General features: G+C 56.1%; 1 protein-coding gene across 2 annotated transcripts; it reads left to right on the top strand.

Moving 5' to 3' along the window:
• The first annotated feature begins 236 nt into the window (after window positions 1-236).
• On the top strand, window positions 237-25,503 carry AHCYL1 (adenosylhomocysteinase like 1). 2 transcript variants are annotated; one of them, XM_050911349.1, is made up of 17 exons: window positions 237-381; window positions 16,070-16,181; window positions 16,565-16,708; window positions 17,546-17,646; window positions 17,945-18,047; window positions 18,289-18,383; window positions 19,268-19,374; window positions 19,457-19,573; window positions 19,789-19,852; window positions 21,320-21,408; window positions 21,896-21,966; window positions 22,437-22,531; window positions 22,616-22,714; window positions 23,294-23,362; window positions 24,559-24,637; window positions 25,114-25,234; window positions 25,381-25,503. In XM_050911349.1, the coding sequence occupies exons 1-17, from the start codon at window positions 274-276 to the stop codon at window positions 25,385-25,387; spliced, it is 1,581 nt and encodes a 526-aa protein (XP_050767306.1). In that variant the 5' UTR covers window positions 237-273; the 3' UTR covers window positions 25,388-25,503. The 2 variants fall into 2 exon arrangements, with proteins under 2 accessions (XP_050767306.1, XP_050767307.1); XM_050911350.1 differs by lacking the exons at window positions 21,896-21,966; window positions 25,114-25,234; window positions 25,381-25,503 and having other exon boundaries at window positions 24,559-24,631.
• Window positions 25,504-27,429: the final 1,926 nt, after the last annotated feature.

The raw sequence follows: 27,429 nt of genomic DNA, 5'->3' as shown, positions 1-27,429 counted from the left end.
CCCGGCGGGTGCGCGCTGACGTCAGTACGTGCTGACGTCACGGCAGGGCCGCCCCTGGCGCCGAGCGCGGCGGCCGCAGTCCCCCGCCGCAGGGCGCTGCGAGCCGGCGGCACCGGAGCCTCCGCCGCGGGAGCGGCCGGGCCTAGTCGAGCCGAACCGGGCTAAGCCGAGCCGAACCGGACCGCTCCCGCCTGCCCGACGTGCCCCGCCCCGCCCGGTACCGCGGGCGGCCGCCGCCCGCTCCGCCGCCGCCGCCTCCTCCTCCTCCTCAGGATGTCGGTGCCGGAGCCCGCCGGCGGCGAGGAGGTGAAGCAGGCCAAGGAGGTGGAGGACGCCGAGAAGTACTCTTTCATGGCCACCGTCACCAAGGCCCCCAAGAAGGTACCGGTACCGGCGGGAGCCGGCCCGGTTCGGGGGGAGCAGCCTCCGGTTCGGGAAGGGGGGGTTGGCCCGGCTCTGGGAGGAGCAGCCTCACGGGGTGGGAGGGGGGGGGATGGATGCTGGTAAAGCGGGAACTGGTCCAGTTTGGGGGGTGACTGGGAAGGGGAGGGCTGTCCCCATTCAGTGGAGAAGAGGGAGATCGGTGCCGGGCTCGGAGGGGACTGGTACCGGCGAGGGGGGGGTGGCCCGGTCTGGGGGCGGCCGGTACCAAACGGGGGCGGGGGTGCCCGATGGGGGATGCTGGCTCAGTTTGGGGTGGAATGGAGAGGGATTGGGTACTGATGAGAGAGGGGTCTGTACTGGGGTACGGCCCTGGCCCGGCTGGGGATGAAGGGGTGCTGATGGGGGGCAGGTACCAGCAGGGTGGAGATGTGGCCTGGTCCAGCTCTGGGGGGGGAGGAAGCTGGGGAGCAGAGCGGGGGCCTTGGCTGTGGTGTAGGGGTACCTGGGGGACAGGGTGACCCCGAGCAAGGGGACAGGTAGGTAAGGTCGGGGGAGCGGGTCTGGGGACCCTGTGTGTCGGGACCGTGGTGGGTGCTGCGTGCGTGGAGGTGACAGCGCTCTGCAGTGGGGACAGAGGAGGGGGACCCGTTAAATAGGACGAGCTGGCAGCAGTGACCTGGAGATCCTGCTGTAGGTCACTCTGAAGGGCGGCAGGAGGAAATTCGGAGCGGTGAACTCTTTTTGGGGCAAGGGGTCTGTTGGAGATGTGGGCGGGAGCACGGTTGGGCTTGGGGAAGAGGCTACCAGAGCAGGCTCTGGCGCTGAGCTCTTCCGAGTCACCTCTTTACCCTTTCATCCTTGAAGGCCTTCTCGCAGGAGCTCCTGAGATCTCCCGGTGCTGCTGCCTGCGGTGCGGGCCCTGCTTGCATAACCCTTATGGGGTATACGGATGGCACCGTGGGCCGGCGAGCACCGGCCATGCCGCCGCGGCAGGGTGCAGGACCTCCGCTAACTCGGGTAACCGGCTTTTAGGTGGGTGAGCACATGGAGACCTGCGCTCCTGGCTTGGTGCGGACCTGCCGGGCTCGGTAACGTGCTGCTGAAGTCCTGGTCCTGCCAGCAAGGTGGATTTGTGCTCCGAGCGCTGCACGGATCCACGCAGCTGGGGCTGGAGGTCCCCGCTGTGCTGAACATGGTGTTCCCTCTGGGGCTGCTTGCAGCCTTCGCACTGGAAGCAAAGGCAAAGCAGTCGCAGTGAATGTGAACGTCCTCCTTCTCTGGGGGAACGTCTCTCTTGCCTGCTCCGGCCAGTTGGTGGGATTAGGGAAGCGTCCGACCCTCGTGGAGGGGCTGGCGTCAGGCGGCTGTGTTTGAGGCATCTCTCCTTGCCCAGGCTCACGGCTGCTGCGGGGGAGCAGGGGTCTGGAGGCTCTCCCTGCACCCTGGCCCTGTTTATCTGGGCTGTGGACATAGCCTGGAGGAAGGAGCAGAGGAATGCGGAGCTGGGATCTGCCTCTTCCAGCGGTGGCTCAGCACAGCTCAAACTCGGGAATTGTTTTTACCTTTTCATTACCGTCATCTTTCTCAAAGCTGGGGAGCTAACAGTGCGAGGCTGCAGCCGGCTGATCTGAGAGGGGAGAGCAAACTACTAATCCTGAAGTATCCTATGGGGCCAAAATATGCGTTGTAAAAAGAAATGCAGTGTATGTGTAGCGGGGAATCGATCCGGCATCCTCAGAGGCAAAGTTTGCTCGTGTCTCAGGGGGTGTGGGATGTTGTATCACCTTGAATTTGCTGCTGTACGCGCGGGCTTGTTGCACAGCATGAGGAGTCACAGTCAGACTCAGCGGCGGCTGCTGCAGCCTTTCCTGGCTGGGTGATGATATTAAAGGTGCCCAGAGCGACACGTGACATTTGAGGCTGACAACATCAGCAGCCAGCGAGATCTTGGGGAGTGTGCGATGCGGCCGAGGTCAAGGAACAAAATGCTTCGGGCCGCTGTTTTCCTTGCCTGGCTAGTTACTGCGAATAGCGCTCGGTAATAGCAGAGGCGTTGGCAGAAGGATAAAAGGACGAGGAAGGGAGAATTGCCCTCCTGAGATACGATGTTGAGTGCCCCTAGCTCAGATGCCTTCGAAGCAGGATCACAATTAAACCATTAAAACACCTTTCTGTTTGAATGCAAGTCGAAGTGACTTTTGTGCTCACTGTCCCCGGAGCAGCGTGGTCAGAGGCCAGCGAAGAAGATGGTTGAGAGAGATGATTTACCAGCATCGAGGTAGAGGAAATCATGACGTGCTGCTGAAGCAGCTCCCTCCCTGGGTTTTTAGGCTCCTTGAACTTTGCCGATGCAGTTTGCATAAGGCGTTTGGAGATGAGGAGGCTGGGAACGTGGCCAAGCTTAGTGCAGGCTCCGTCTCCTCCGTGTGACCTGCCACTGAATAGCTTTTCAAAGAGGAGCCTTAACTTGTGCTGCCGCTCGGGGAAAGCGCCAGTGTGCAGTGGAAGAGCCGGCATGAGCCTGCCAGCATCCCGTGCCCAGCTCGGACCCAGGGGAGCATCTCGGATGTAGCTGGAGGCACGTCGGCCCCACGGGTGCCGAGAAGAAGTCGGCGTCCTGCTTGCCGTTGGCAGGCTGCGTCGGGGGCACCCGGAGCGAGCCCAAGCTGCGCAGGGGATCACTGACGTCTTTGTTTCCTCTCTTGTCAGTGACTTGTTTAAGGTGAAAAAGTGAAACAGCAGGAGGTAAGAGATTAAGAGATTAAATATGATCAACTCCGGATTTAAGTAGGAGCCGACGCAGTCGAGGTGAATGGAGCTGTAGCCTTTCTGCAGAAATGTGGTGGTTTTCCCCCAAGAGCTGGGGTTGCCTGGCTCTGCCAAAGCTCCTTTTTCACTGCAGTTTATGGGAAACTGGGCTGTCAGCAAAATAACACCAGCTTTGGTCAGAGCGAGGCGGTTCTTCGGCGGGGAGTGGTTTAAAGGCAGAGGTGAGCGATGCTGAACTTTCTACTTTCTCCAGTGTGTGCCTTGATGTTGCTGGGGAGGGTTGGAAACACTGAGGCTTGTGGCTTGCCCAGGTTAAGTGAATATGGGTGCGGGGATGATGGGAGAGCTCAAGGGTGCAGGTTGTGCTCTTCCAGATTCCTTGTGTGCCATCACCGCTGCGTCTGGGCATCTGCCCTTCTGCCTCCCTGGAGACCACGGGTGCCCTTGACAGCAGTTGCTTTCCAAATCCACATCAGCCGGTCGGCGGAGCCTTAAACTCCTGGCCGAGCCGAGCCGTGGGTGCCCTCGAGCAGGAAGGATGCGGCGCCTTGCTTGCGGCAAAGCAGGGGGGCTTGGCAAGTGCTGTCCCTGTCTGTCACTTGACCCGATCCCCGTTGCGTCCTTGTCGCGTGGGGATCGCCGTCCGGAGGGCTCCTTCACACCTGGGTGCCGGCAGACAGACAGCCGGACGCTCTGCAGACAGATCTGCTTACTCATGCAGCACGCCTGGAGTGTGAAATGGGCTAAAGCCTCGAATTTGCTTTCGGGGAGGTGAGCTACATGGCACCTCCGTGTCCCAGGAAGCCGGCGAGCCCGTGGCCGGTGTGTTTGGGTTGGTGCTGTGCCCCTGCGGATGCTGGCACCGGAGGAATCCCGCTGAGGCTGTGCGGCGGGGAATGCTAATGCACAGTGCTGCAGCTTTGCAGTGGTAGCGAGCCGGAGCCGCGCGCTGGCTGGCATGGGGGTGGCAGGAGATGGGAGCAGGGGAAGGCTGGGGAGAGGGGGACGGAGCCAGTGGGGAGCTGCTGTCCCCTGGGGAGGGCTGGACGCCTTCTCCAGAGCATCGTTTCTGCTGCTGCTTTTTGCAGTTGCCTGCAGAGCCGCTCTCCTGCTGCCCGAGCAGTGTCTGACCTTGCTGCAGCCTGCTGCTTCCCTGCCCTGCACACAGCCCCTTCCCAGAGCCGAGTTTTCTGCCCCATTTTTCTCAGTCCCGAGTCATCTTGGGTCCCTGCAGCTCTGCCAGGCCGAGTGCTAATAAATCACCTTCCCTTTCGGTCTGTCAGGGGGATGAGACTGTCCTTGTTTGTATTGACAGAGCTCCTGGAGTCGCTTGTTTTTCCTCGTTATTTAATTTCATCCCTTAGACTGGCTGCTCATAAATCCTCCTCTGCCTTTGTGTGCTTGTCCAGGGCAGTGGCCACCACCTCCTCTCCTGGTTGTTCAGCCAGACGTCGTACACTCGACTGTCTTTGCTTCCTTGCCCAAATCCTCTGTTCTTTTGCTTTCTCGCTCTCCCCTCGCTGCAGTTTTTCCTTCTCATAATGAGATGCCCCCCGGGCTGGGATGAGTTGAACGGCTCATCCTACTCTGTATGGACCACTTGGGATGGGTCTGGCCTTCCTTGGGGTGCGGGAAAACCCTAATAAGCGAACACATTGCTGCGGTTAGGCGGTCACAGGCTGAGCTGATCGTACCCTGACCCACGGTGAGAGCAAAGCCTGAGGGTGTTTTGAACGGAGATGATTTACTGGGGGCTGGGAGCAGACGGGTCACTGCTGGTGCTGTATTAAATGACAGAATGGTAATTATTTCTGTTATAAGTCGCTCTTGGGTCCTTCTCATCAGTTTGGCTTTTTGGAGGGTCTCATTGCTGTCCAGAGGGGAGGCTTGTCCTTGTGACGCAGCACTAGTGCAAGGCCAGAAGGTGCTTAATTAAGTTATTGAACTGGAGAGCAGGAAGAAAGGAGATTTTCGGGGTCTGACGGACGCAAGCCATCTTCAGAACGATGTGCCAGGGCATGTGGCTTTTGCTTCTCCCTTCTCCTCCTCCTGCAGGTGAGGAGGTAGGCTGGGTTTCCACTCTGATGTCTGGCCTTTGGAGATGGGAGAGGAGTTGGATATTCATTCTCCACGCTCTCCAGAAGCATCTCTTGTCTTTTGATGGCGTGGGCCTGAGGAGCACCCATCTGAGCAGCGCTGGTTCTCCTGTGAGCCCCGCTGTGCTTGGTGGGAGCCTCCTTCCCACGCGAGCAGCCAGGTCTGGAGCACGGGAAGTCTGCTGGCGGCAGAAGCGCCGTGTTTTCTTTAGGCCTTTCCCAAAATGTGAGATTATCTTCTGCTAGGGACCAGCCTACCACAATACTTTCTTTGGGACCTGAACAGTTTTCACTGTGCTTTCCAGCCCATGCAAACGTTGGAGCCTGTTCCTGTGCTCCCTGCTAGAGGTTGAGGCTGGGATTTTTTGCTCTGGAAACCAGCTCTTCAAGGCCGGGTTGGAGTTGATCCTTTTGGATAATGAACCGGCTTGATGCAGGGCTTTGCAGGTGAGGATCCTGTCCGTGTCGTTCCTCCGAGGCGTCGGCGAGTGCCTCATCCCAGGTGTTTGAGCAGGGGAAGGTGTGGGACTCGCCGGCTCGGAGCAGCACTCGGCTGAAAAGATTTGCTCATGCCTGGCTGTGTCTTTTATCATCAGGAGTTTCCTGCGGGCAACGTTCGCGTTTGCAGAGGGCTTGTTGCGTTTCCTGCTGAGCCCTTTGATCAGGGCTGCTTATCTGGGGACTCTGACTCACCTTCACTCAGTAGATGGTGGTGACATTTGAGGTGACTGTCCCAGGGCCTGCTGCTGGCCCCGTGGAGCCGCGAGTGCAAAGGACCTTGTGCGAACACTTCTGCAGTGCGTGACCCCGCTCTTTCTCAATGGGACCATGGGTTGGATCACTGGGGGACTGGGGGGCTGGGGGGCTGCTGCAGGAGGGTTGGGGGGTCCCACCAAGGAGGAGCATCTTGTTACCGTCTCAGCAGGGTATGCTGGAGCCCCTTATCAAACCCTGGCGACTTGGCCATCCTCAGCAGCGCCTGAACCTGGTCTGCACCATACCCCTCTAAGCTTGGGCTAAGCATCATCTCAGCGTGCTTCCCCAGCGTGGTTAACCCTTGGCAGGGCACGGCATGGGGAACGGGCACTCTGGGGCATCTTGGTTGATGGTCCAAAGAGAAAGCTGCCACTTGGGGTGTTTTTTTGAGCAGCCGGTCTCACCCCGTGGGCTCCCTGCCTCTGAGAAAGCGGGATGCGGAAGCTGGGGCTATTCATGCCTTTAGGATGCTGCCCCAGTTGCCCTGTCGCATTGGGCTGCTTGAACTGTGAATTTTAATTACATGTCGGGATCAATACGGTGGCCTTGGTAACGAGTATTACTGCTGCAGAATCTGTTTACTTCAGGTTGATGACAGCCAAAGAACTTAGGTGGCCGAGGACATGATGTTCCAGCTCGTCAAACAGCCTGCATTGTAATTCGGGTGAGGCTCCCGCGGTCCTCGGAGGTGGGTACAGCTTCCCCTTGGCTGCCTCCTGCGGACCTGGAGTTCGCTGGCAGGACCCGTTCGTGCCTGGCAGAGGAGGAGCCGCCTTAATTCAGGAGCTGTGATTTGGGTGGGGGTTGTGGGAGCCTGGTTTATCTACAAGGCGTGGGCGTAGGGAATAGCTCCTTCCAGCCTTCTGCGGGGAGAGAGGTGGTGGGCAGCCTGGAAAGGAGGTTCCTCGGGGCTTTGCCTTGCCGAAATTCATGTTTTGGTTTCCTCCTTTCAGATGGCCTGGGGTGAGGTTCAACCTGTGTCTGCTGTTTGCTGTCTCTCCTCCTTCCGTCTCCCTGCAGGGAGCCCCGAATATTGCACATTCTTGCACCGTGGGGAGAGGCTTGCATCCAACCTGGGCATGTTTTGGATCGAGAACATCTGGCCGATCCCTGTTGACCTTGGAGCTGTCAGCCTCTTGCAGGCAGTGCAGCCTGCGTCTCCCTACATTAACCAACCCCTTCTCCAAATGTTCTCCGAGCTCGCCATCCCCACAAGGATGTCGCTTCTTATCCCTTCTGCCCCATTTAAAAGAAAGGGGCTTAATTAAATCAACCCTGTTCGCGGGAAGGGGTCGGCTTTGCTCCGACGTGAGGAGTCAGTGTCTGGGAGGATGGTATTTGTCCATCCTGGTTGTGATTCCTCTGAGTCCTGAGCAGTGAACAGTCTCAGCTGAAGCCTGGGGTTTCTCTCCTGCCTTGCCTCTAACCAGATGCATCAAAAGCAAAGTCTTTTACAGGGCTGAAAACAGAGTGTGTTGGTAAATGAGAAATAGGCAGCTCTAGGTGATGCACTTGTGGAAATATCACTGCGAGGGGCTTTTGGGGGTCAGCCAGGGCAAGGGGCACGGTGAGGATGTATTTCCAATTTTCCAATTGCACAGCCGTATTTCCTGACTCTCTGAGATGTATTGCAAACAGGCTGCTCGTGTTTCGACGCTGATCCTGCCGGGCATTTTCCCTTAGAGCTGTAGCATAGGGATGGAGGGTCTTCTAAGTGTAGCTGAGAGTAGCTGGAGCCTCGCTGGGGTGGTGTTTGCTGTATTGGTCTCTTGAAAGGCTAAAAGAGATCTTGAAACGCTCTGATTCTGCAAGCCAGTTCTGGGGGAGGAAAGGAGGCCGGTGGGGCACCCGGGGTGCCGGGTAGACTGATTCTTCCCCCAAAACACAGGGGCTGCTTTAGTGTTACAGAGGAGAGGTTTGGGGTTTTCAGTTTGGTTTTTTTTTTTTTTGTGGCTAACCCTTGCTTCAGACCCATGTGGTGGAGCTGAACAAGGCCTCTGACAGCACTTCCGAGTGTTCCCTTGGTCTGTACAGCTGTGGTTGTAGAGGAGTTTTCTAATTAATTTAAAAATCGATACTAACTAAAGATGATTCCCTATCAGCTATGACACACAAACACATTGCCATGGGCTTCCAGCTCTGAAGCAGCCAGCTGACCCGTTTGAGGCTGTTAGTCCTCAATTTGCGCCACAAGCCGCCGCGAATGATTTAACCTACAGTCCTGTCCGTGCAACACTCCCAGCAAGGTAACTCCAGTTAATACCAATTATCCTATTGCCCAAATGCTTGGTGTGCCACGGGTGCACGGCTGGGTGGGCACCACAGATGAATCCATATGCGAGAAGTCCGGGATGTCTTTAAACCCATCGTGGCCACCTCTGTGCCCATTAAAGACTTCTCCCAGGCTGTGCTTTCCCTGTTTCCAAGCCTTATCTGTCCTCCGCATACCTTAATATCTCCGGGCTGTCTGACGGGGGGCACGTGTGTGAGCTAATTAGTTGACCCAGCAAGCTGAGCCGATTGCTTTTTGCGCGGCGGGAAGCGATGTTTGACTGTCCGGGTAGCCGTGCTGGGTTTGTAGGGTTAACCTGTGAAACGTGATGGGAGTTCGCTGCCCTTAAGGATCCCAGGTATCGGACTTTTGCTGTTCCTGCTGTGAAGGAGATATCCCTCCGCGTTAAAGCCGGGAGCAAGCCTTTGCCTCGATTCCTGCAGTCCAAGGGCTGATGCCTTATCTGCTGGTGGGGAGCTTTCCCTCTGCTCTTGCTGGAGGCAGTGCACCTTTGACCTCAAGGTGTTTGTAAGGCAGTAGTTATTCTCAGTTACTATTTAACAGCTGGGCACTCAAAATCACATTTATTTTATTTAATCCCGCCTTCTGTTTATTTTTCCTTTAACTAGCGTTTACCGTGATTCCCATGATGACTGAAATCTTGCGGTGGTTTCCAGCCTATTAACCTTTGGAATGGGCCCGTTTCTTTTCTGGTGTTTCTTCTTCTCTGTTGAGCTTTGGGATTCGTGTGAAAGTCCTTAATTCTCTGCTTGTACTCACAGAAACTTGGGTGTTGTTTGTTTTTGGTTTTTTTTTTTTTTTTTTTCCCCCCAGTGCTTTATCCAACCAGCCCTTCTCTGCCAGTGAAGGATGGAAGCTGGTATCAGGGCTTGGCCGGTTTACTTTGCCAGGACCTCAGCGCCCTTTATTTCCTTGTTGGGAACGGTGTAAAGGTTTCCAGGCAGAGATCTGGCTGTGGTTCCTGCTCAGGGAGTTGGCGGGGAGAGTGCCGGGCAGGTCTCTGCCTCTCCGGGGGGAAAAAAAAACCTGCCCTGTGAACCCTCTGGGAGCTAGAGGTACAGATCCAAGCGGCACTGAATTCACCGCTGATCGTGCTTCGATCCACAAAGCAGAGCAGCACCCTCGGGCAGCTCTTCCCACCTGTGTTGTCCGAACAAAACACTTTGAGGTTTCTTCTAAAGGTTTGGGTTGGGGGACCCATCGGGAGAAAGTCCTCCTGTTCCAAAGGCCATACCTGGAGCAGAAGCAGGTCCTGTTCCTCCATGTAACTTCTCTAGCCGGAGCTGTGCCACTTCTAGCTCTCCCCAGGGCCCTTGGTGCTCTGCCAGCGGGTGTGGAGGATCGGAAGATGCCTGCTGAGCGGCCGGCTGCCGACCCGCTCCTCCAGCATCCTTGCAGGATGGTGGGGCTGAAGCCATGGGCATTGCTAATGCAACCCCCCCCGCCTACGCCCGGCCCGGTGCTCTGGCTGGGCTATCTTTTGCTGCTGAGCTGATTTGAATTGGAAATCTGGTTGTCCCGTGAGCTTGGCTGGAGCCTCGTGTGAATTCATGCAGCCGCTTGTCATCTAGGTGTGTTACGGCTCGCTTGGCCAGAGCTTGGAGGTGGTAAAATGGGGTGGTTTCTGAATCACGTAGCCAAATCCACTTCAAAAACCTCCCCTTGCTAGTGGTTTGGGGGTGAGGAGAGTGAGTGGTCAGGGTGGGAGCGTTACTGATCCCAATGCCTCCATCCCTCTGCTCAGAGTGCCTGATTTTTTCCTTTCCTTCAATCCTTATGGGATGCTGATGGGTCCAGAAATACCCCTCCAGGGCTGGGTAACCTCACAGGAGAGGAACCTTAAAAACATCCATGTCCGCCTTGCTGATTTCCACCCCAAAAATACACGTGTCCTGTTGGGTCGCGGAGCAGGAGCTGTGTCCCCGCTGCGTGCTGGAGGGCTGGGGGCTGCGGCAGGTTCCCTGTCCTGTGTTTAGACACTGTCCTGTGGGAACAGGGGCTTGGCTCTCCCAGCCTGGAAGCAGGGCAGAGGGGGTCTGAGGACAGCGGCAGCCAAGTCCTCTAAACAAACCAAACGCCCTGGCACAGCCACGCTCGCCGGTTCCCCCGGCCGCGGCGGGACTGCCGCCAGCCCCGGGGCCAGCGCGGGGGAGAGACACTGGGAACCTGCGACGAGCGGGCTTGGGGTGGCTTCAGCCCCTCGTCCCAAGGGGGGCAAATGTGGCAGGAGGCTGTGGGTGGCTTTGGGGAGGGCTCTCTGCCCCTGGTCAGGAAGCATGGGGTCCCCTCTGGAACCCGGGTGGCTGCAGGAGCAGAGCCCAGAAGAGTGCTGTCCCCTCTCCAGGGAGGTGGCACAAGTAAACCTGCTGCTGGGCTCTTCTTTTTGACCTAGAATAGAAGAAAAGCCTCATGCTGGTTATTTTATTTTATTTTTTTCCTCTGCTGATGCGTGGCTGAAGAGACCTCAGCCCCTGGGGTGCCTCTTCCCTCCCTCGCTGCTGCGTTGACTGAACGTGACAACTCGCTTCTGCGAATAAGTGGATTAAAACAACTTGTCCTTTAGAAACGCCCGAACTCATCAGGGTGGCAGGACCCAGCTCCTCGTGAGAAACCAGTCGCAGCTACCCGGGAGGAAACGGTCCTTCTGCAGATAATGAATCCTCGGCGTTTGAAGCCTGGGTGCGTGAAGGTGCCCATCTCCAAGTCTGCAAAGCTCAGCCCTGGTACAAGCTGCTGATCGTGTCTCATGTGCAAGTGGGGCTGGTGAGGAGGATGAGCGCTGATTCGAGCTGTAAAGCATTTCTAGTCTGGCTGAATTTCCAGGAATGACAAAGAAATGATGGACTTAAAAGACAGGGCACGTCAGGGCTGCCTTAGCAGCATGGGCAACCGGCAGTGCCCTCCCAGCCTATGCCAGAGAGTTTTTGTTTGGGAGAGGAGATTAAATAAGGGGAACTGGCTGCCCTGAATAGTCCTGATCTCTGCTGCTGACTTTCTGCAGTCGAAGGAAAGGTCCCAGGACCCTGGATCCTTCCAGGCTTTCTCCTGGGAGGGCAGAAGCGGGTTACAGAGACTTTCTTGCTTTCCAGGCGATCGTGTTGCTGCAAGAACGTGCTCTGCTCTGATTTTGCTGTTACTCTCTGGGCGTCTGCACTGTGTCATCGCGTCCACGGACGTGGTGGAGGAAACTTAGGAGGCTGGAGGGTTCTAGGTGGTTCACTGCATCCTTCTTATCTTGGGTGATGGGCAGAGCCTGCTCTTGGACCCCCCTCAGTTACTCCAGGACAGAAGCGGCTGTAAGGGCACTTTTTTTACACCACTGCGGATGTGCCATCACTCACGTTGTCCCTAATGAAAAATAATAATTAAAAAAAAGAGTTGCTAAGGCAAACCAGGTGGTGGTAAGATGGGAGCCTGGAGCCGCTCCCCAGCCCGTGTCCTTTCCCCCGTGGAGCCTGTGCCTCGGTGAACCGGGTCAGTGTGCAGCCCCGGGGGTGGCTGTGAGTTGGTGGATGCTTTCCAAAACCTCCTCCTCCTTCTTCCGCAACCTGCTCCGCCACTGTCCCCTCAGGCCACACGGGATGCAATTGGGGATGCGTAGCACGGCGAAGGAGCTCGAGCATCCTCTCTGGAGCCATTCTGGGGATGGAAAGAGTTTTAAAATTAAAAGTGGGGTTGTCTTGTGTGAGAGGGACATGCCTGGCTCATCTGTGCCCGAGGGGGAACTTCGGCAGCTCCGAGGCCAGGGGGAACTTCTCTTACTCGGTAAGCTCAAAAAGCTGCTCTCTAGCCTGACGGCTGGGAAAAAACGCAGGATAAACCATTGAGGATGGCACACCTAGCAGTCATGAGCTGCCGGTTCTTTTAGATGGTAGCAGTCCGGATCTGGAATCTGTTTGCCCTTCCTATGTTGTAATAATTAAACAAACGAGGCTGTGTGTGCTGGGGGCATGTCTGCTGCCGGGTTCGGGACTGCCCGGCCAATGTGCCCACGTATGGGCAGGTACCTTACAAAGTAGGGAGAGGCTCGTTGAAGCCGATTGTTTAGCTTCGCAGTGGTTTTGGGAAGCCCCGGGCAGCGTGGCAAAACAAGGTGGCCGGTGTTTGCCTTGGGAGGGCCCGGGGGTCCCTGGCACCTCATTTGACCCTTTCTGGGATGCGGTGCTATATCAGCAAGGACGATGTTCCCACACCTCCTGCCCGGCCGGACCCGGCGCCTGGAGGGGTGGTTTGAGCTGCAACCGAGCGGCCGTTGTTGGGAAGAGTCGGATCTGCGTGGGAACGGGCACGGTCGCGCCAGGTTTCGCAAGGGGAGAAAATGTACTTCTGGCTTGGCAGGTGTGACTGGGAGCAGGCAGCGTTCAGCGTTGCTTTGCGAAAACTTGGCAGGAGATGTCGGATCCCGGTGTTTTCCTACAGGACATCTCCCAAAAAACCCCTGCTGTACCAGGGAAGGAGCTGCTTGTTTGGCACAGGGCTCCACCCAGGACCCCGGCCCCATCTCCTCCTGTAAGGGGGTAGTGATGGTAGAAAACGTCCTGGCTCTGTTTCTGAGCAGAGAAATCGGTGCTGTGTTGTTTTGCCTCCTTGGTCATGAATTGCTGGGACGAAAAAATATTTTCCTTGCTCTTAAACCCTTGTGCTCCACCCGGTTGGAAAAGCCACTTCCAGCAGGATGAAGTTTGGGATATGATTCGCAATCGTGCTCTCCACAGCCGCACAATCCTGATCCCAGTCCCCTCTTGCCGCAGCCAGCCCGGCTTCGGTCAGACACAGCCGACTCATCCGCAGCCCCCGGCCGGGGATGCCGTTCATTCAAATTCCCACGACAAGCTGAGGGATTACGAGATTTTCTCCGTCACCTTAATGCAGCTAGAGAGCCTGGCACGTGGAAGGTAATGCAGCCGACAGTCACGCACGTCACCAGTCGGCTCAGTCGCTTTGCCTGACCGCGGCACCCGCCATCCTCCCTCATCTTCCTCTCGGCTGGTTGCCGGACGCTGCGTTAATTTGCTGGGCTTGGAGGGGGTTTGATGTGTGAACGGTTCATTCGATTCGGAAGCTGCTTGCAATGTTTGATGATAATTTTAGACAGGGCAGATTTTGCTAAGCTGCAGAGTTCAGATGAGCTCTGGTAAAGCCATGGCGGGGATTACTGTGGTTAATTCAGCACTTGGTTTCTTTAGTGGTGATTTTTTTTTCCCTTTGGATTCAAACCCTGCATTTCTAGAACTGCTGTTTCTCCTAAAAAGTGGGACCATGCCTTGGAGCTGGCTCAACACCCGTGGCCAGTCCCCCAAAGGGGTTGACTGTGTCCAGTAGATCTCGGTTGTGGGGAGCTGGGGAGTGCAGCAGCCCTCCATCCCTGCCCTCTCCTTCCCATCGCATCCCAAACGAGCTTTGCTCCATGGGACCATCCAGGCAGCAGGTTTCACTGCAGGGAAGTGCCCTGGCCCAGCGTTCCCATGTCCTGGAGGCTGTAAGCCAGGACAGACACCCGCCTGTGCCCTGGGCCGGAGCAACAAAGCCTGGGTTATCTTTTTTTATTCCCTCCTGGATTCATCTCTTCCCTGGAAACCTTTCCCTGAGATGGAGAAAATTCCTCAGCTAACACTTTAAGCTGTTTTAATGCCAGCAGCTGTTTTATGGGGCATGTTTACACCCTCTGGTTTGAGTTGCCAGAGGAAGAGGTGGGCGCAAAGGGATGGAAATCTTACTGTTCTGAAATTGCTGATCTTTTTTTTCCCTCCCCTGGAAATGCCCATGAGCAATACACCACCACGGAGGTGGCACAAGCCTTTCTCAGGCTGTCCGAGGAAGATTGATCCAAGCAACAGATCTTGAACAAATTCCAGCAATATGATTCCTTGGTTGGGAAACCGCTGTGCCTGCCAGCTCCGGCCCTGCACCCTGAGGATACTGCTGCTACCTGCCTGGTGTTGCTTGCTAGAAGTGCTTTTGCACCTCTTATCTCTCGGTACCAGCTCTCCCAGCAGTGCTGTAGGTTATGATGCCCTCCAGTTCCTCCCTCTGCACCAAACGGACCTAAAACAGTTGCAAAACCAAACCTGCAAACTCCATTTAGCGTTCCCATTCCTTCCACTAATGCAAATTCATGCAATTTGCGTTAGAATCGCATGGCGTCTGCTGGGAAGTCTGATCTGGGAAGCAGATACCGGTCTGTAACGTATCCAGTACGGACAAGCTGGCTAAAAACCTTTTAGTGGCAGCAGCACCCACAAAAATGCCTAGGATGCCTGCCTGGGTGTGATGATGGACTTGATCTGGTGCTCGTCTGTTCCCGGAGGGGAGACTGGAGTCACCTCCATCGCCCCACATCACCCCACGTGTCCTCCCTTAGAGCAGTGGGTTTCATGTCCCTGTTTCCCCTCCTGAGTGGAATACCAATGCTGCTTTTGGCCCATCAGCTGGGTTTCTCCCAGAACTGTGGCTCCATTTTACAGCCTGAATAGCCATACTAGTGCTGCAGACACCCCAGACCCAGACTACGCAGATTCCCCCTTTCTGGGATGAATCATCTCAACTAAATAGTTTCATTCTTCTCCCCTTGAAGGCTGTTTCCCGCATCAAAGCTTTCGAGGAGCTTCTGGGATGGTTGTGGCATGGAAAACCCCTCCTTGAGGCCACTGTGGCCTCTCTCTTTCCATCATCTTGATTTCTTCAGGACTCTTCTCAAGGTCTCTGGGGTCTGTGGGGATGCTTTGTTAATCCCGCTCCCTGCGATGACATCTCAACCCTGTTAAGTGGCAAAATTAAATCCTGCAGCGACGCGATCAGAGGGAAGAGGCCGCGCTGGGGCTCTTTGTCAGGGTCTCCTGCGTGGCAGCGTGCTGGGGAGGGGGGCGTCAGGCTGGATTTGCTGGCACTTTTTGTAATTCCCTTTCATCTCCATCGTCTTTCTCTTGCAGAAGCAGCGATAAGGCTTTTTGCTGGCTGGTCACACGGGATGAGTGCAGCAACTGAGCAGTCTGGGGCTATTTTTCCCCTCCTTTCGGCCCAACGCACTTGAATTTGATGAGCCGGCAGTAGGTGCCGGAGCCTTGAGTTGCCTCTGGCCGAGAGAGGAAGGAGGGGCGGCTGTTTTAGGGCTTCTCTTACAATGGAAACATCTGTAATGCAGAGGAGACTGAAAGCCAATGCAATGTCAACTACTTTTTGTTGAAATGTTCTCTCTTGCTGAGTTTTTTTCCCCCCTGCTTTTAGTGTCGATTTTGGAAGGATGTGGCGTGTTTTTAACCTGCGGGATGCTCTGCTCCTGGGGAAGAGCCTGGGGATCTGAGTTTCTGCTGGGACCACCTCAGCTTTTTTGCTGCTGCACTTTTGGGCAGGAATCTGTCGGGACCGGTCGGAGCAGGGTCTCTGCCTGCGCAGGGCTTGTCTGGAGGGCTGCGCGGTATTTGTTTTGTACAAGCAGTCTGACTTTCTTGGACGAGCCTCAGGGAGCCAGAGATGGGTTAAAGGGGATGTTTCAAGCCTTGTAGGGTGCTTTTTTTTTTTTTTATCTTCAGGTGTTAAGCGTCAAATCTACTTTAACCTTCTGGTGACAGAGATGATCGGGCAGAGGAGGGGGTTCAACTTTGGGCATCTGTAGCCACAGATCTGTTCCTTGATGCATTTGGTAATGCTCATTTCTGCGACTACAGCAGTCAAGATAGACTGAAGGGAACCACGGGCCCGTATAGCCTGGAAAGATGACGTGCCGTAAGGAGCATCTGCTAACTTAGCACTTCTCTTCCTTTGTACTTCTCAGCAAATCCAATTTGCAGATGACATGCAGGAGTTCACCAAGTTCCCGACCAAGACGGGCCGTCGGTCCCTGTCACGCTCCATCTCGCAGTCTTCCACTGACAGCTACAGCTCTGGTAGGTGCCAGGCTCCTTGTCCATGCATGGTCCTCTCCCAAATCCGGCGTTGGTGCCGCTGTGAACATGCCACTCACACCACATGTCAGGATGCTGCATGCTGCTGTGTTGTACTTGGATGTGGAGGAGATAATTGTGGGGATTCCTGAAGCTCAGGCATTGATTACTAGTTGATAACCCACTTATCTCTGGGCTGTTTTAGAGAACAAGAGTGCAAAATTCCTTCTGGACATTGGCTTTCCTTAGGAGATTTGTAGTTTGAGCCACAAGTGTCTGTGTGCGTGAAAGCTGGGAAGCAAAACAGAGCTGAAACCTGCCCAAAGGGTAGGAGGTCCCCAGACTGCCGAGACCTGGGGTAACACGCATTCCTCTCCTGGCTTTAGCTGCCTCCTACACGGACAGCTCTGATGACGAGGTGTCCCCCCGAGAGAAACAACAAACCAACTCCAAAGGCAGCAGCAATTTCTGTGTGAAGAACATCAAGCAAGCAGAGTTTGGGCGCCGGGAGATCGAGATTGCTGAACAAGGTAAAAGCGGAGCCTGGAGTTCGTGGGGCTTGTGGCCAGGTGCTGTGCTCTCCGGAGACCAGGAGCCAAGCCATGGCAATTCCCACAACTCTTGTTACAGCCTTGAATACCATGTCTTACCACCCCAAATCAGCAGATTATGTGGGGAAGAGCTAGACGTGACAGCAAACATTAGCAACGTGCGGCATCCATTTTCTAACAGCAGCAGAGCTCTTGCAGGGTTTAATGTTCTGGTGGCTTTGGATGAGAAACCTCAGTGGGCAAGGATCTTGCAACACCTTCAGAGACATGAAAACGGACAGTCCCAACCCCTTCCCCTGGGGCTTGCGGGAAGCTGAGTTCCATTTCCAGTGGGGTGATTGGGTAACTTTGCTTTCGGGCTCCTTTTAGATAGACGCTGCCAAAGCTGTAGAAGGGGAAGAGAATCCAGGCACATTTAGAGCAGCTCTTCTGAGATGTGGCAGCGCTGTTTTCATCTTCTTTAGGTGCTTCTCCTTGACTCTATTCTGCTGCAGGGCTGGTGGCTGTCCTTAGCTGGGGCACATCAGATGCCTTCCTCGGGCAGTGCCTGTCCCAGACCTCTCTTGTTACGTGGTCGGAAGGACACTGTGTCCTGAGTGGCTTTGTCAAGTGACAAATGACACTGGTGTTTTGATCCCATTTTGGACAGACCTGCCAGGCTAGGGACGAGGAGTTTTCTCCCTGGCTGTGTAACAACTATAGCAAAAACTGTGGGGCTGGATGTAGCCTGTGAGACCCCAGAAAGGAGAGCAGGTCTGGCAGAGAGGGGCCTCTCCGGACTAAGCCATCCTTAAAACCCCTCTCTTCCTTTTGCAGACATGTCTGCTCTGATTTCACTCAGGAAACGAGCTCAAGGGGAGAAGCCTTTGGCTGGAGCTAAAATCGTGGGCTGTACCCACATTACAGCACAGACTGCGGTGAGTAGCTGCTTATTTGGAGTGTCTGGGGTGGGAGAGACCAGCTTTTTCCCAGGGAAGAAAGTCCCTTAAGCTTCCCAGCCTTGGGGAATCGGAGGAGGCACCTTCACTTTCCTGGAAACATTTTGGAAAGGTTCTGCTGCCTGCATTTTCCCAGGGCAATGTTGGCTGGAGCCGATCTCCGATCAGTTCCTCGCTGCCCGTTGCGCAAGGCTGTGCCTGGGGCCCTGCGCCGTGCTGGCATGCTTGTGCCCATCACCGCTCTCCCGGGCCTGCCGCTCACCCCGCTGTCTCGCAGGTGCTGATCGAGACGCTGTGCGCGCTGGGAGCGCAGTGCCGCTGGTCTGCCTGTAACATCTATTCCACCCAGAACGAAGTGGCGGCTGCCTTGGCAGAAGCTGGTGAGTACAGCTGAGCTGAGCTCCTCCTGGCTCTGCAGCCTTGTCCCAGAGGGCTGATTTGAGGGATGGTTTGGACCAAATATCTTTTAGGGAGGGATAAACAGGTTTGATCCTGTTGTGGGCAGTGGTTTGATCTCTGCGTGGCCCCTTGGCCCTCCTGTCCGTGGCTTTCCTGAGTTGGCTGAGCCGGAGAGAGCTCTGCCAAACTCAGCAGTTGCCAAGGATGCTCCTCTTCTTCTAGGTGTTGCCGTGTTTGCCTGGAAGGGGGAGTCGGAGGATGACTTCTGGTGGTGCATTGACCGCTGTGTTAACGTAGATGGCTGGCAGGCCAACATGGTAATGAGCCTTCTTCCAGCCCTTCCTCTTCCTCCGTGGAGTGGTCACTGGGTGCTCCTCACCCTTCCCTCCCTGGGGCTGTTCCTGGGAGCCTGCTGGGGCTGCCTGGGCGCCTGCTGGTGTTGCAAAGGCCTCTGAGCCCCTGTTAAAGTGGGGGTCCTGGAGAACGGCAGCCGGCGCTGGATTCGGGGCCGCCGTGGGTGTTGTGGGAGCTGCAGAGACAGTGTCCTGAGTTGGTACAGCCCAATGGCATGGGAGCGTCTCCTGCCGGAGCTGCCAACGAGCCGAAAAACCACGAGACCTCTTTCCCCCCAGGGTCAGCCCTACGGGAGCTGCCCCAACTGCTCCTCTTTTGACACAGATCTCATCCACCCTCTCCCGAAAAGAGGCGGGGGGGGGTCTCTGCGGGGGACCTTTCCCTTGCTGAAAGCAGATGACACCTCTCACTGCCTGGGTGCACGGTCTGTGATCACTAATGATACGATAGCATGTGTCAGTGGGCTGCGACAGCTCCCGCAGCCTTTCCTCTTGACTGTTTGCTTTCAGGGCATGAATGTTGTGGCGTCCTTCTGATCTCAGCCTGTTTAGTTAGTGCTGCCTGTGGTCACGTTTCCAGGCTGCAGAGCAATAGCAGGGGCAGAAAACCGTGTTAGGATTCATCAGCTCCATGCAGGGGGTAAGAAATCCTCTGTGTTTTGGAGGAGACCCCGAGTTGCTGGCAACTAGGGGAACCCAGGAGTCCTGGCCCCCAGGCCTTTGCCCAAACAGCCCTCCATCAGTGCCTGAAGATGCTCTCCATCTCTTTTTCCCTGTCCTGTCCCCAGCGAGTGCTTTTCTCGGTGGAAGGCCTGACTGCTCCATGCTCTTTCTTGCCTGTTCTCTAGATCCTGGATGATGGTGGGGACCTGACCCATTGGGTTTATAAGAAATACCCCAACGTATTCAAGAAGATCCGAGGGATTGTGGAGGAGAGTGTGACCGGCGTGCACAGGTAGGAGGTTTGGGAAGGCTGATCTGGAAATCTCTTACTGGGTTGCTGCTCTCTGCTCTGACCTGCCTCTGTCCTCTTCCAGGCTGTACCAGCTCTCCAAGGCCGGGAAGCTGTGTGTCCCAGCCATGAACGTGAACGACTCCGTCACCAAACAGAAATTTGATAACCTATATTGCTGCCGGGAATCCATCCTGGACGGGTGAGTCCAACCCTTCTCCCCATCCGCACTGTCACTCTCACACCGGTGGGTTTGGCTCTGGCTCCTCTTGAGCAGAGATCAGGCTCTTTGCTGCTTTGCCCTTGCTGTGTGCTTGCAGGACCTGGTTTTGGGGGCTCTTGCAGCGGAGCGCTGCCCTGTGCCATCAGCGGTGTGCGCTTGACTAATCCCAACACAGGTCTCTCTCTGTCCCCCAGCCTGAAGAGGACCACGGATGTGATGTTTGGAGGGAAGCAAGTGGTGGTTTGTGGTTATGGGGAGGTGAGTTTCGTGAGCGGCAGTCGGTGAGGCTGTGAGTCAGCCTCTCCCCAAGCCATCCTTCCCCTGAGCTCAGCATCCTGCTCCTTCCCTGTGCAAAGACCACTTGCCCTTGATATAGGAGGAGATCAAACCTGGTGAGCGATTACCAGGGAAATCTTGCTAGAACCTGCTGGGAAGCTGGAGAACAAGCATCAGATTTCCCAGTTTGCCTGCAGATTAGCTGGGCTGCAAATACGACAGTTGCTGGGAACGCTGGCCTGAATTATAACTACCCATGGGTGCTCCCATCTGCTGTCCCTGGACTGAGTTCAGCATCCAGCCCGGCTGTCACCGAGCCTGTGACAGAGGAGGCGGAGGGGCAGGCTGCATCTTGCTGGTGGATAATGTTCTGGCAGAGGGGAATCGTATCACGAACTTGTAAATGATTCTGCCCTGGAAGAGCACGGAGCCGGGAGCTGACACCTTCCCTCCATCTGTGCACTGTCTGCGTGGGTGTTTATCTTCCCGCGCTGCGAAGGCCCAGGCAGTAGCTGCAAATGCTCTTCCCGGCAGGAACACGCTTACTAATTTATTTAGACACCAGTGGAGCCCGGCTCTGCTCAACCAAGAGGCTGTGCTGGCTCTCGCCCAGGCGCTCCAGGGTGGCGTCTGATTCTCCAGCCATGAGTTGTGCTGGGAGTTGTAGTCTCCAGGGCCTGTCCCGAGTTTTACTCGGACTTCTTCAAAACAAAGGAGTCCTTCCACCCTCACTGATTTCCCCTTTGGATGTGGGTTGGAGTCCCGGTTTGCCCTGCCTGGCTGTTTTCAGTAGACCTGAGGTCGGAGCTGGGTGATAAGTGAGGCTGTGTCTGGAGATGTTTCTTGCCCGGCAGCACCTTGCTGGTCAGAAAATGGGGCTGAGCATGGGTACGTGCAGATTAGCCAGGTGTTAGCGTGGGTAGGTGGCGTGGAGAGCCGGACTTCACTTTAATTTTGTAGTGAGGAGAGGGATAGAGTCAGAGATGCTGTTACAGGAGCTCGGCTCTCCCCCATGCTGATGCGGGGAGCGTGGGATGGAGGATCTGTCCCCTGATCAGTGCAGGACAGCTCTGAATGCCAAAGAAACCTTTGGCTTAAAGGCAAGTGGGAGAAGTGCTTACTCGTCCAGATTGGCTTTAATCTCATCTTGGAGGAGAGCTCTGAAGGGCTCCTGTGATGCTGGGGGCTGCGCAGGCTGCGAGCATGTTGGTTTTGGAAAGCTCCTGCCAGCTGGTGGCCATGCTGGAGGGCTGGTGGCCTTGGAGGGGGAGCTGGGCTTGTGGCAGAAGTGCCACTCGCCAGGTACATCGCTGAGCTGCTCCTGGCATCAGGCAGATGGCCGGGACGAGCATCTCCCAGCCTGCGATGCGCTCGGGCTGTTTTAGGGAAGGGATTGTAGCACTCGGCGCATCCCGTGTTCAGCCTCACGCTGTCGCTTTGCCTTGGCAGGTCGGCAAGGGATGCTGCGCCGCTCTGAAAGCCCTGGGAGCAATTGTCTACGTGACGGAGATCGATCCCATCTGCGCTCTCCAAGCTTGGTAAGATGTTACATGCTGCTTGTGAGCATCTCTTCGTCTGCTCTCTGGCCTCCTTTAAACCCTGACAGAGGCTGAAACAGAGCCAGGAGGATCTGTGGCTCATCTCACAGAATATACATCTTGTTGGGCTGTGATGGGGAAGGGCTGGAGCAGGTTTCAGGGCTAGTTCAGTGGTGGGGTACCAGGCAGTAGGCACCTGCCCTGGCTGGCTTGGGAAGGCTGCTCGAGGGTTCTTGCAGCGCTGGCTGAATGCTCCCCATGTCCCCCAGCTCCTCCAACATTTGTGAGAGCAGGTTTGATGCCGCATCCTTTGCACAGCCCTTCCTCATGCGTCTGGCATCCCTGGGGGTGTGGAAGGATAGCCTGGCTGCTGTGTGCGCAATTTGGGGTGCTGCAGCAATACAGCGCTGAGATCCCTCCTGGCTTGGGGCGGAGGGGGAACAGGCTTCTCCTCCTCATTGTGGTCCCTCTCCCCCTTTTTTGCCAGCATGGACGGATTTCGGGTGGTGAAGCTGAGCGAAGTAATCCGTCAGGTGGATGTTGTCATCACCTGCACAGGTAGGGACGGAGAAGGTCGTGGGTGAGCCTTGGAGCAGGCTGAGAAGGAGCAGTCATTCCCAAGTGGGTGTCTCAAGGGCTCTGGGCGAGCTGGGATGGAGGACACCGCTGCCATGCGCTGCTAATTTTACAAGAGCAATAGCTGTGCTCTGGCAAGAGCTTTTCCTCCTACCCCCCCCAGTCTGCTATTTGGCCACAGTCCTCCTCAGCCCCTGGGAGGAGAGACATCACAGCCACGTGTCCCAAGGGTATTTTGGGGTCTCCTAGAGCCCGGTTAATTCATGGGACCAAAGATCAGCACTCATCCCATGGGTTTCTCTGTTGTCGCAGCCAGGAGGGCTCTCATCCTGGTGGAAGTTCATCTGACGCTGCCCCAAGCTGAGCGGCTCTGACTCAAGTGCAGGGAAGGAGAAATCGGAGGGTTTGTATTTCCACTGCCTTGGGTTCATCTCTGCCCTCTCTGCCTGCAGGAAACAAGAACGTCGTGACCAGGGAACACCTGGATCGGATGAAGAACAGCTGCATCGTGTGCAACATGGGCCACTCCAACACCGAGATCGATGTGGTGAGTCTGCCTGCGGCCTCGACGCCTGCGTCCGCCCCGCCGTCCTCCCGCCGTGACTCCAGCCTCTTCCTCCTGCTCTTGCAGACCAGCCTCCGGACCCCGGAGCTGACCTGGGAGCGGGTCCGCTCCCAAGTGGACCACGTCATCTGGCCGGATGGCAAGCGGGTGGTGCTGCTGGCCGAGGTGCGCCGAGAGCTGTGCCACGACATTGCTTTGAACCTCGATCAGGAAATCACTGCGTGCCAGAGTTTGTAACAGATTTAACCAGGTGGAAAGGTGCTAGGAGGAGGTTCAGAGCTCAAGAAAGGGTTTATTTATTTTATTTTATTTTTTTTTTCCTTTTCTTGACGCAGGGGAGGTGTCATGTACCACACGCAGCCACAGAGGTGCCATCTGGCTCCGTTCTTTTGAGCCGAGAGCCATCCCTATCTGCCAAACGCCGTCTGCTTCTGGCTTTGGCAGGGTTTCCCATGCAGCAAACCGGCTGGGTGTCTCCTCTTCCCACTTGAGCTCTCCTGGCAGTAGGAGGGACTGGCTCTTTCTAGGGACCACAAATCTCCCTGCCTTAAAACGAAGGGTTAGGGTGGAAACTGAGGCAGAGTTTGAATGCTCTGGTCACATAGGTGGCCCTTGAATCACTGCGCTGTGGTTGCCCCCTGCCCCAGGGAGGGGTTAGAGGTGAATCCTGTCTCGAGACTTGATTCGGTTTGGCTTGGGGGGGGCAAGTTCAGCTCTCTGCCAACTCCTCCTGCTGTCTCCTAGGGCCGTCTTCTCAACCTGAGCTGCTCCACGGTTCCCACCTTCGTCCTCTCCATCACCGCCACCACTCAGGTCCGTACGCTGCAGGGCCGGGGCGCGAGGGGTGGAGGATGCTCTGGGGCCTCGCACGAGCCTTGGGGTGGGGATGGTTTGGAAGGAGCTGGGAACACGCAGTTGGATGGGTCCTTGGGATGGCACCGGTGCCGGGGATACCGTAGCCACCACCTCTTGGCTGGGGTGCAGTTAATGACGGCGTGAACTTACTGCTTTGGTTACAGCTGGGAGAGAGCTTTTGCATGAGCCAGGCTTCATGGCAGAGCTCCTGCTGGGCTCTAAGCCACTGGAGAGCTCGCCTAGCACAGGTTTAAGCTTACCTCAAAGCAAGGCTTTGTTTTGTCTTTGGACTCTTTGATTTCTACAGCACAAAACCCTGCCTTGGGGTGAGTTTTGGGGATCTGGAGGTCAGTGGTTAAAATGCTCCCCAGCATCAGTGCCGGCTCAGCTGGGCGGACACGGCTTGTGTCTTGCGCTGTTTGTCGTGACTCTGCCTTTCCAAAGAAAACAATGATTAAATTTGGCTCCGCTCTGAGCTCTGCAGTGGGTGCTGGCTGTGCGAGCAGCCGAGGCCGGCGCGGCCCTCGGTCGGCGAGTGATGGAAGAAACCAGCTGGGCTGGAAACACGGAGGGGACTGCGATGGTGGGGGAGGACAGCCGTGCTAACGGTGGGGAATTTCCTTACCCTCACACTTGTCAGTCCAAACTGACGGGGACCGGGGCTGTGTTTTGGACCTGGCTCTCGGCTGCGTGAACCGGCACTCGGGGGAGATGCGGTTTTATTTCTGCTGAAGGAGTGGCTGTGGTTTTTGGAGCGATGCCTCCAGCTTAAAACGAGCAATCCCTTCATTTCCGCGTGACGCGGCAGCCGTACGATTTAAGAGAATTAGAGCTGCTCCCCTCTCCTCTGTCCTCATGTTCTGGTCCTCCCCGGGGCGTTAAGCCCAGATGCTGCAAACAAGCTGGGTGGCATCTCATCTCCGATCTCTGTGGTCCTCCCCCAGTGGCAATGGGATTACGGAGACCCAGAGAGGGATGTACCCTTAGGTAGAAGCCTTTCCTTCAAGGCATTTTGGAAATGGTTGCCCCCTCCCTCAGGCTCCCAAACCCTTATCTCTGCTGCCGAGAGCTTTGTGCCATTGTGAGTGTTCAGCGCTGCCCAGCTTGGTGGCCGTCCCTGACTGTCCCCGGGCTGTCCCCTGTGATCTCTGCAGGCTCTGGCTCTGATTGAGCTTTACAACGCTCCCGAGGGCCGTTACAAACAGGACGTGTACCTGCTGCCGAAGAAGATGGGTGAGTGAAGGGAATCCAGACTGACTTATCCCCCGGGCTGCTGTGGGCCAGCGGTTTTGGACGTAAGGAGAAATTCAAACCTGGGCTGGAAAAAACTTCCAGAGGGAGAATGAGTTCAGGGGAGCCGTCAGAGGCAGCAACCTTAAAATACGTGCAGGTGGTTTGATTTCCTTAATGTTCTGCAGCGTGGCAGGCATCCCTTATCCTGCAGCCTTCCTGCTCCGAGGTTTTTCGTGCAACCCTTGTGCCTTTTGGTGCACATCCAGCCCTGCTCAGCGCCAGGGCTTCGGCTCAGCTCTGCCGTAGGCTTACGTGATGGTGAATCCATGGTGCTAGATGGCAAGGACTGCCTAGCCAGACCCAGCGTGGTGCCCTGGCCCTTTTAGTGCCGTATGATGAGTCCATACGTCATCTCCCCGGCAGTGTAGTGGGGGATGTGCACCCCCTGATCCCCTCTTTCCTCTCCCCCTTCCCAGACGAGTATGTCGCCAGCTTGCATCTGCCTTCGTTCGACGCCCACCTGACAGAACTGACGGACGATCAGGCGAAATACCTGGGACTCAACAAAAATGGGCCTTTCAAACCCAATTATTACAGGTCAGTGCCGGCCGGGGCAGGGAGCCGCCGTCTCCTCACCCAGTGGGTGCTGTTGGGAGCATCTCCTTGCACTGGGACAGCATCAGCTCCCAGGAGCTGTGTCCCCAAGCACCCACGGCCTCACCGTCCCCTCCCTTCTCTTCTAGATACTGATGGACCATACCCATGAAGGACCAGACCACACAAGGCAACATTAGAGAGATTATTTTTAAAGATCATTTTTATTTTGGTTTACCTTTTTTTTTTTTTTTAAAAAACCAACAAAGGAACCTGTTTTTACATTTATCAGTGTGATTTTAAGGTCACGTTTCCCCCCCCCCCCCCCCTCAGTTTCACCCTTTTACGTGATCACATCTCTGTCTGATCTTGGCAGACAACCTGGGATTCGCTTCTTGCTTTCATGTGGCTGAAGCCGCTGGTGGCTCCTAGCCCTGGCTCCCGGAGAGGATTTCCCTTTCCTGATGTGCCAAGGGCAGTTCATTCCTGCAGCGATGTTGGGTTTTGGTTTGTTTTTTTTTTTTCTTCCCCCTCACCTTTCCAGCCCGCGTTAGTCTCGGCCGGGATCCCTGCAGATACGGAGATGCTGTTCTACCTTATCTTATGTTTCTTTCTTTGTGTGGATTATCTGCAACTTCTAAATTGCCTTAAAGAGCCCAGTTTTAGCTGCTAGATCAATGCTCCTAGCGCTGCTTGGGAGCAGAGTGGCGCCTGCTGGCCACCTCGCGAATAGGTGACTGTCCCCAAGCCCGGCCAAGGTCCCTGCGCCGAGGTGGCCCAGATTTGGTGGCCGCTGGCCTGGGTTTGGTGGCGGCCGGGTACGGGGGAGTTCACTGTTTCAGGGTGCTAATCTGAATTCGGACGGGGGTCGCTTACCCAGCATTATCCTCATCTCTCCTAGGTTTTTTAGCCAAACTGCACCTTAATTGAGTTAAAAACATTTTTTTTTTTGTTTGTTTGTTTGTTTTTTCCTCTTTTTCCTTTTTGATCCTTAAAGAGATGTTTTAAAGGCGGGGAAGCGTTGGGGATGCAGCTGCCTGCTGAGTCCGGGTGCTCGCTGCGTCCGAGCGGCCGCATCCCCCACCGAGAAGCGCGGGGTAGTTTTAAGGGTGTCTGGGTTTGGTTTTTTTTTTGGGGGGGTGTTTCACTTTTTGTTTTGAGACTGACGCAGAGATGAGCCTTCCCTGTACCCCAGCCCGGGCCCTCTGCACCACAGACCCCTGCGCAAAGCCCTCGGCTCCCCATCGCTGCCCCGGCCCTCGAGCTGGGGCTTTCTCAGCTCTTCCTTGCCCTCTCGCAGTGCGTTTCAGCCGCTCTCATCGCCTCGTTCATCCCCTTTCCCATCCTCACCCGTGACATGTTTCTCTTTTTTCCATCTTTTGCAGCTTGTCGCGGGATGGGGGAAGCTCCTTGCAACCCAGTGAGGTTTCTCTTGCCTTTTTTTATCCTCCCCAAACTGCCTCTTTCTTCCCCCAGCCAAGGCCAGAGCGTGGAGGGAAGGAGGACCCCCGCTGCCTGCCCTGCCTGCATCTCCCGGTACACGGATAATGGAGATGCTATGGTACCTGTGGCCGGGGCTGCTCCTTCACCTCCGGCCACCCCATCCCACGGAGCGGGGATGCCTTTTTAGTGCCGCCTGGCTGGGTCCCTCCCCGGGGCTTTGCAGGGTTGGGGGTGCCGCCGCTTCCCCGGGGGGTGCAAAGCTCCTTCATGGGGACGGGAGGAAGATGGGAGGGATGCTCGTGTGGCTTTGATCACCCTCCTCTTTTCCCCTCCGCCTCCTTGTCCTTTGACTGTTCCTCTTTCTCACCCTGCCCGGTCTCTTCCTGGACTGTCGCTGGGTCGCTTGCTCTCCCCACAGATTTTTGGGGATCACCTGCCTCGTAGGGTCCCCTCCATCGTCCCTCAAACTTCACGGGGGACTCACGCCTGGCTCAGTGAGCCGGGATGGGCGTCTGCGGGGAGGGAGCGAGAGTGTGTCCCCCCCCTTCCCTGTGAGGGGACCCACGCCGGGACCCCTGCGCTGGGGGGCACGGTCCCCCCCCTTTCCCATCCACGTTAGGGTTGAACCTCGGCGTAAGGGCTCCATCTCTGTATAAGCCATGTCGCGGGGGGGGGGAGCCCGGGGATGGCGGTGGCAGCGTCGGGCCGGGAGGGAGAGGTTTATTTTGTATATGAATGATTTTTAATGAATGCAA

This window comes from Gymnogyps californianus, chromosome 27 (genome assembly GCF_018139145.2).
Source record: "Gymnogyps californianus isolate 813 chromosome 27, ASM1813914v2, whole genome shotgun sequence".
Taxonomy (NCBI): Eukaryota; Metazoa; Chordata; class Aves; order Accipitriformes; family Cathartidae; genus Gymnogyps; species Gymnogyps californianus.
The sequence above is the reverse complement of the archived record's forward strand: the minus strand, read 5'-3'. Positions and strand labels throughout refer to the sequence as shown.

What these genes read in the sequence shown, in the direction of transcription:
- AHCYL1 (XM_050911349.1), top strand. Translation starts at nt 274, where the DNA reads ATGTCGGTGCCGGAGCCCGCCGGCGGCGAGGAGGTGAAGCAGGCCAAG. An exon ending in AGTGTGACCGGCGTGCACAG is followed by an intron (nt 19,375 to 19,456) that starts GTAGGAGGTTTG and finishes GTCCTCTTCCAG; the next exon opens with GCTGTACCAGCTCTCCAAGG. An exon ending in CCTGCTGCCGAAGAAGATGG is followed by an intron (nt 24,638 to 25,113) that starts GTGAGTGAAGGG and finishes CCCCCTTCCCAG; the next exon opens with ACGAGTATGTCGCCAGCTTG.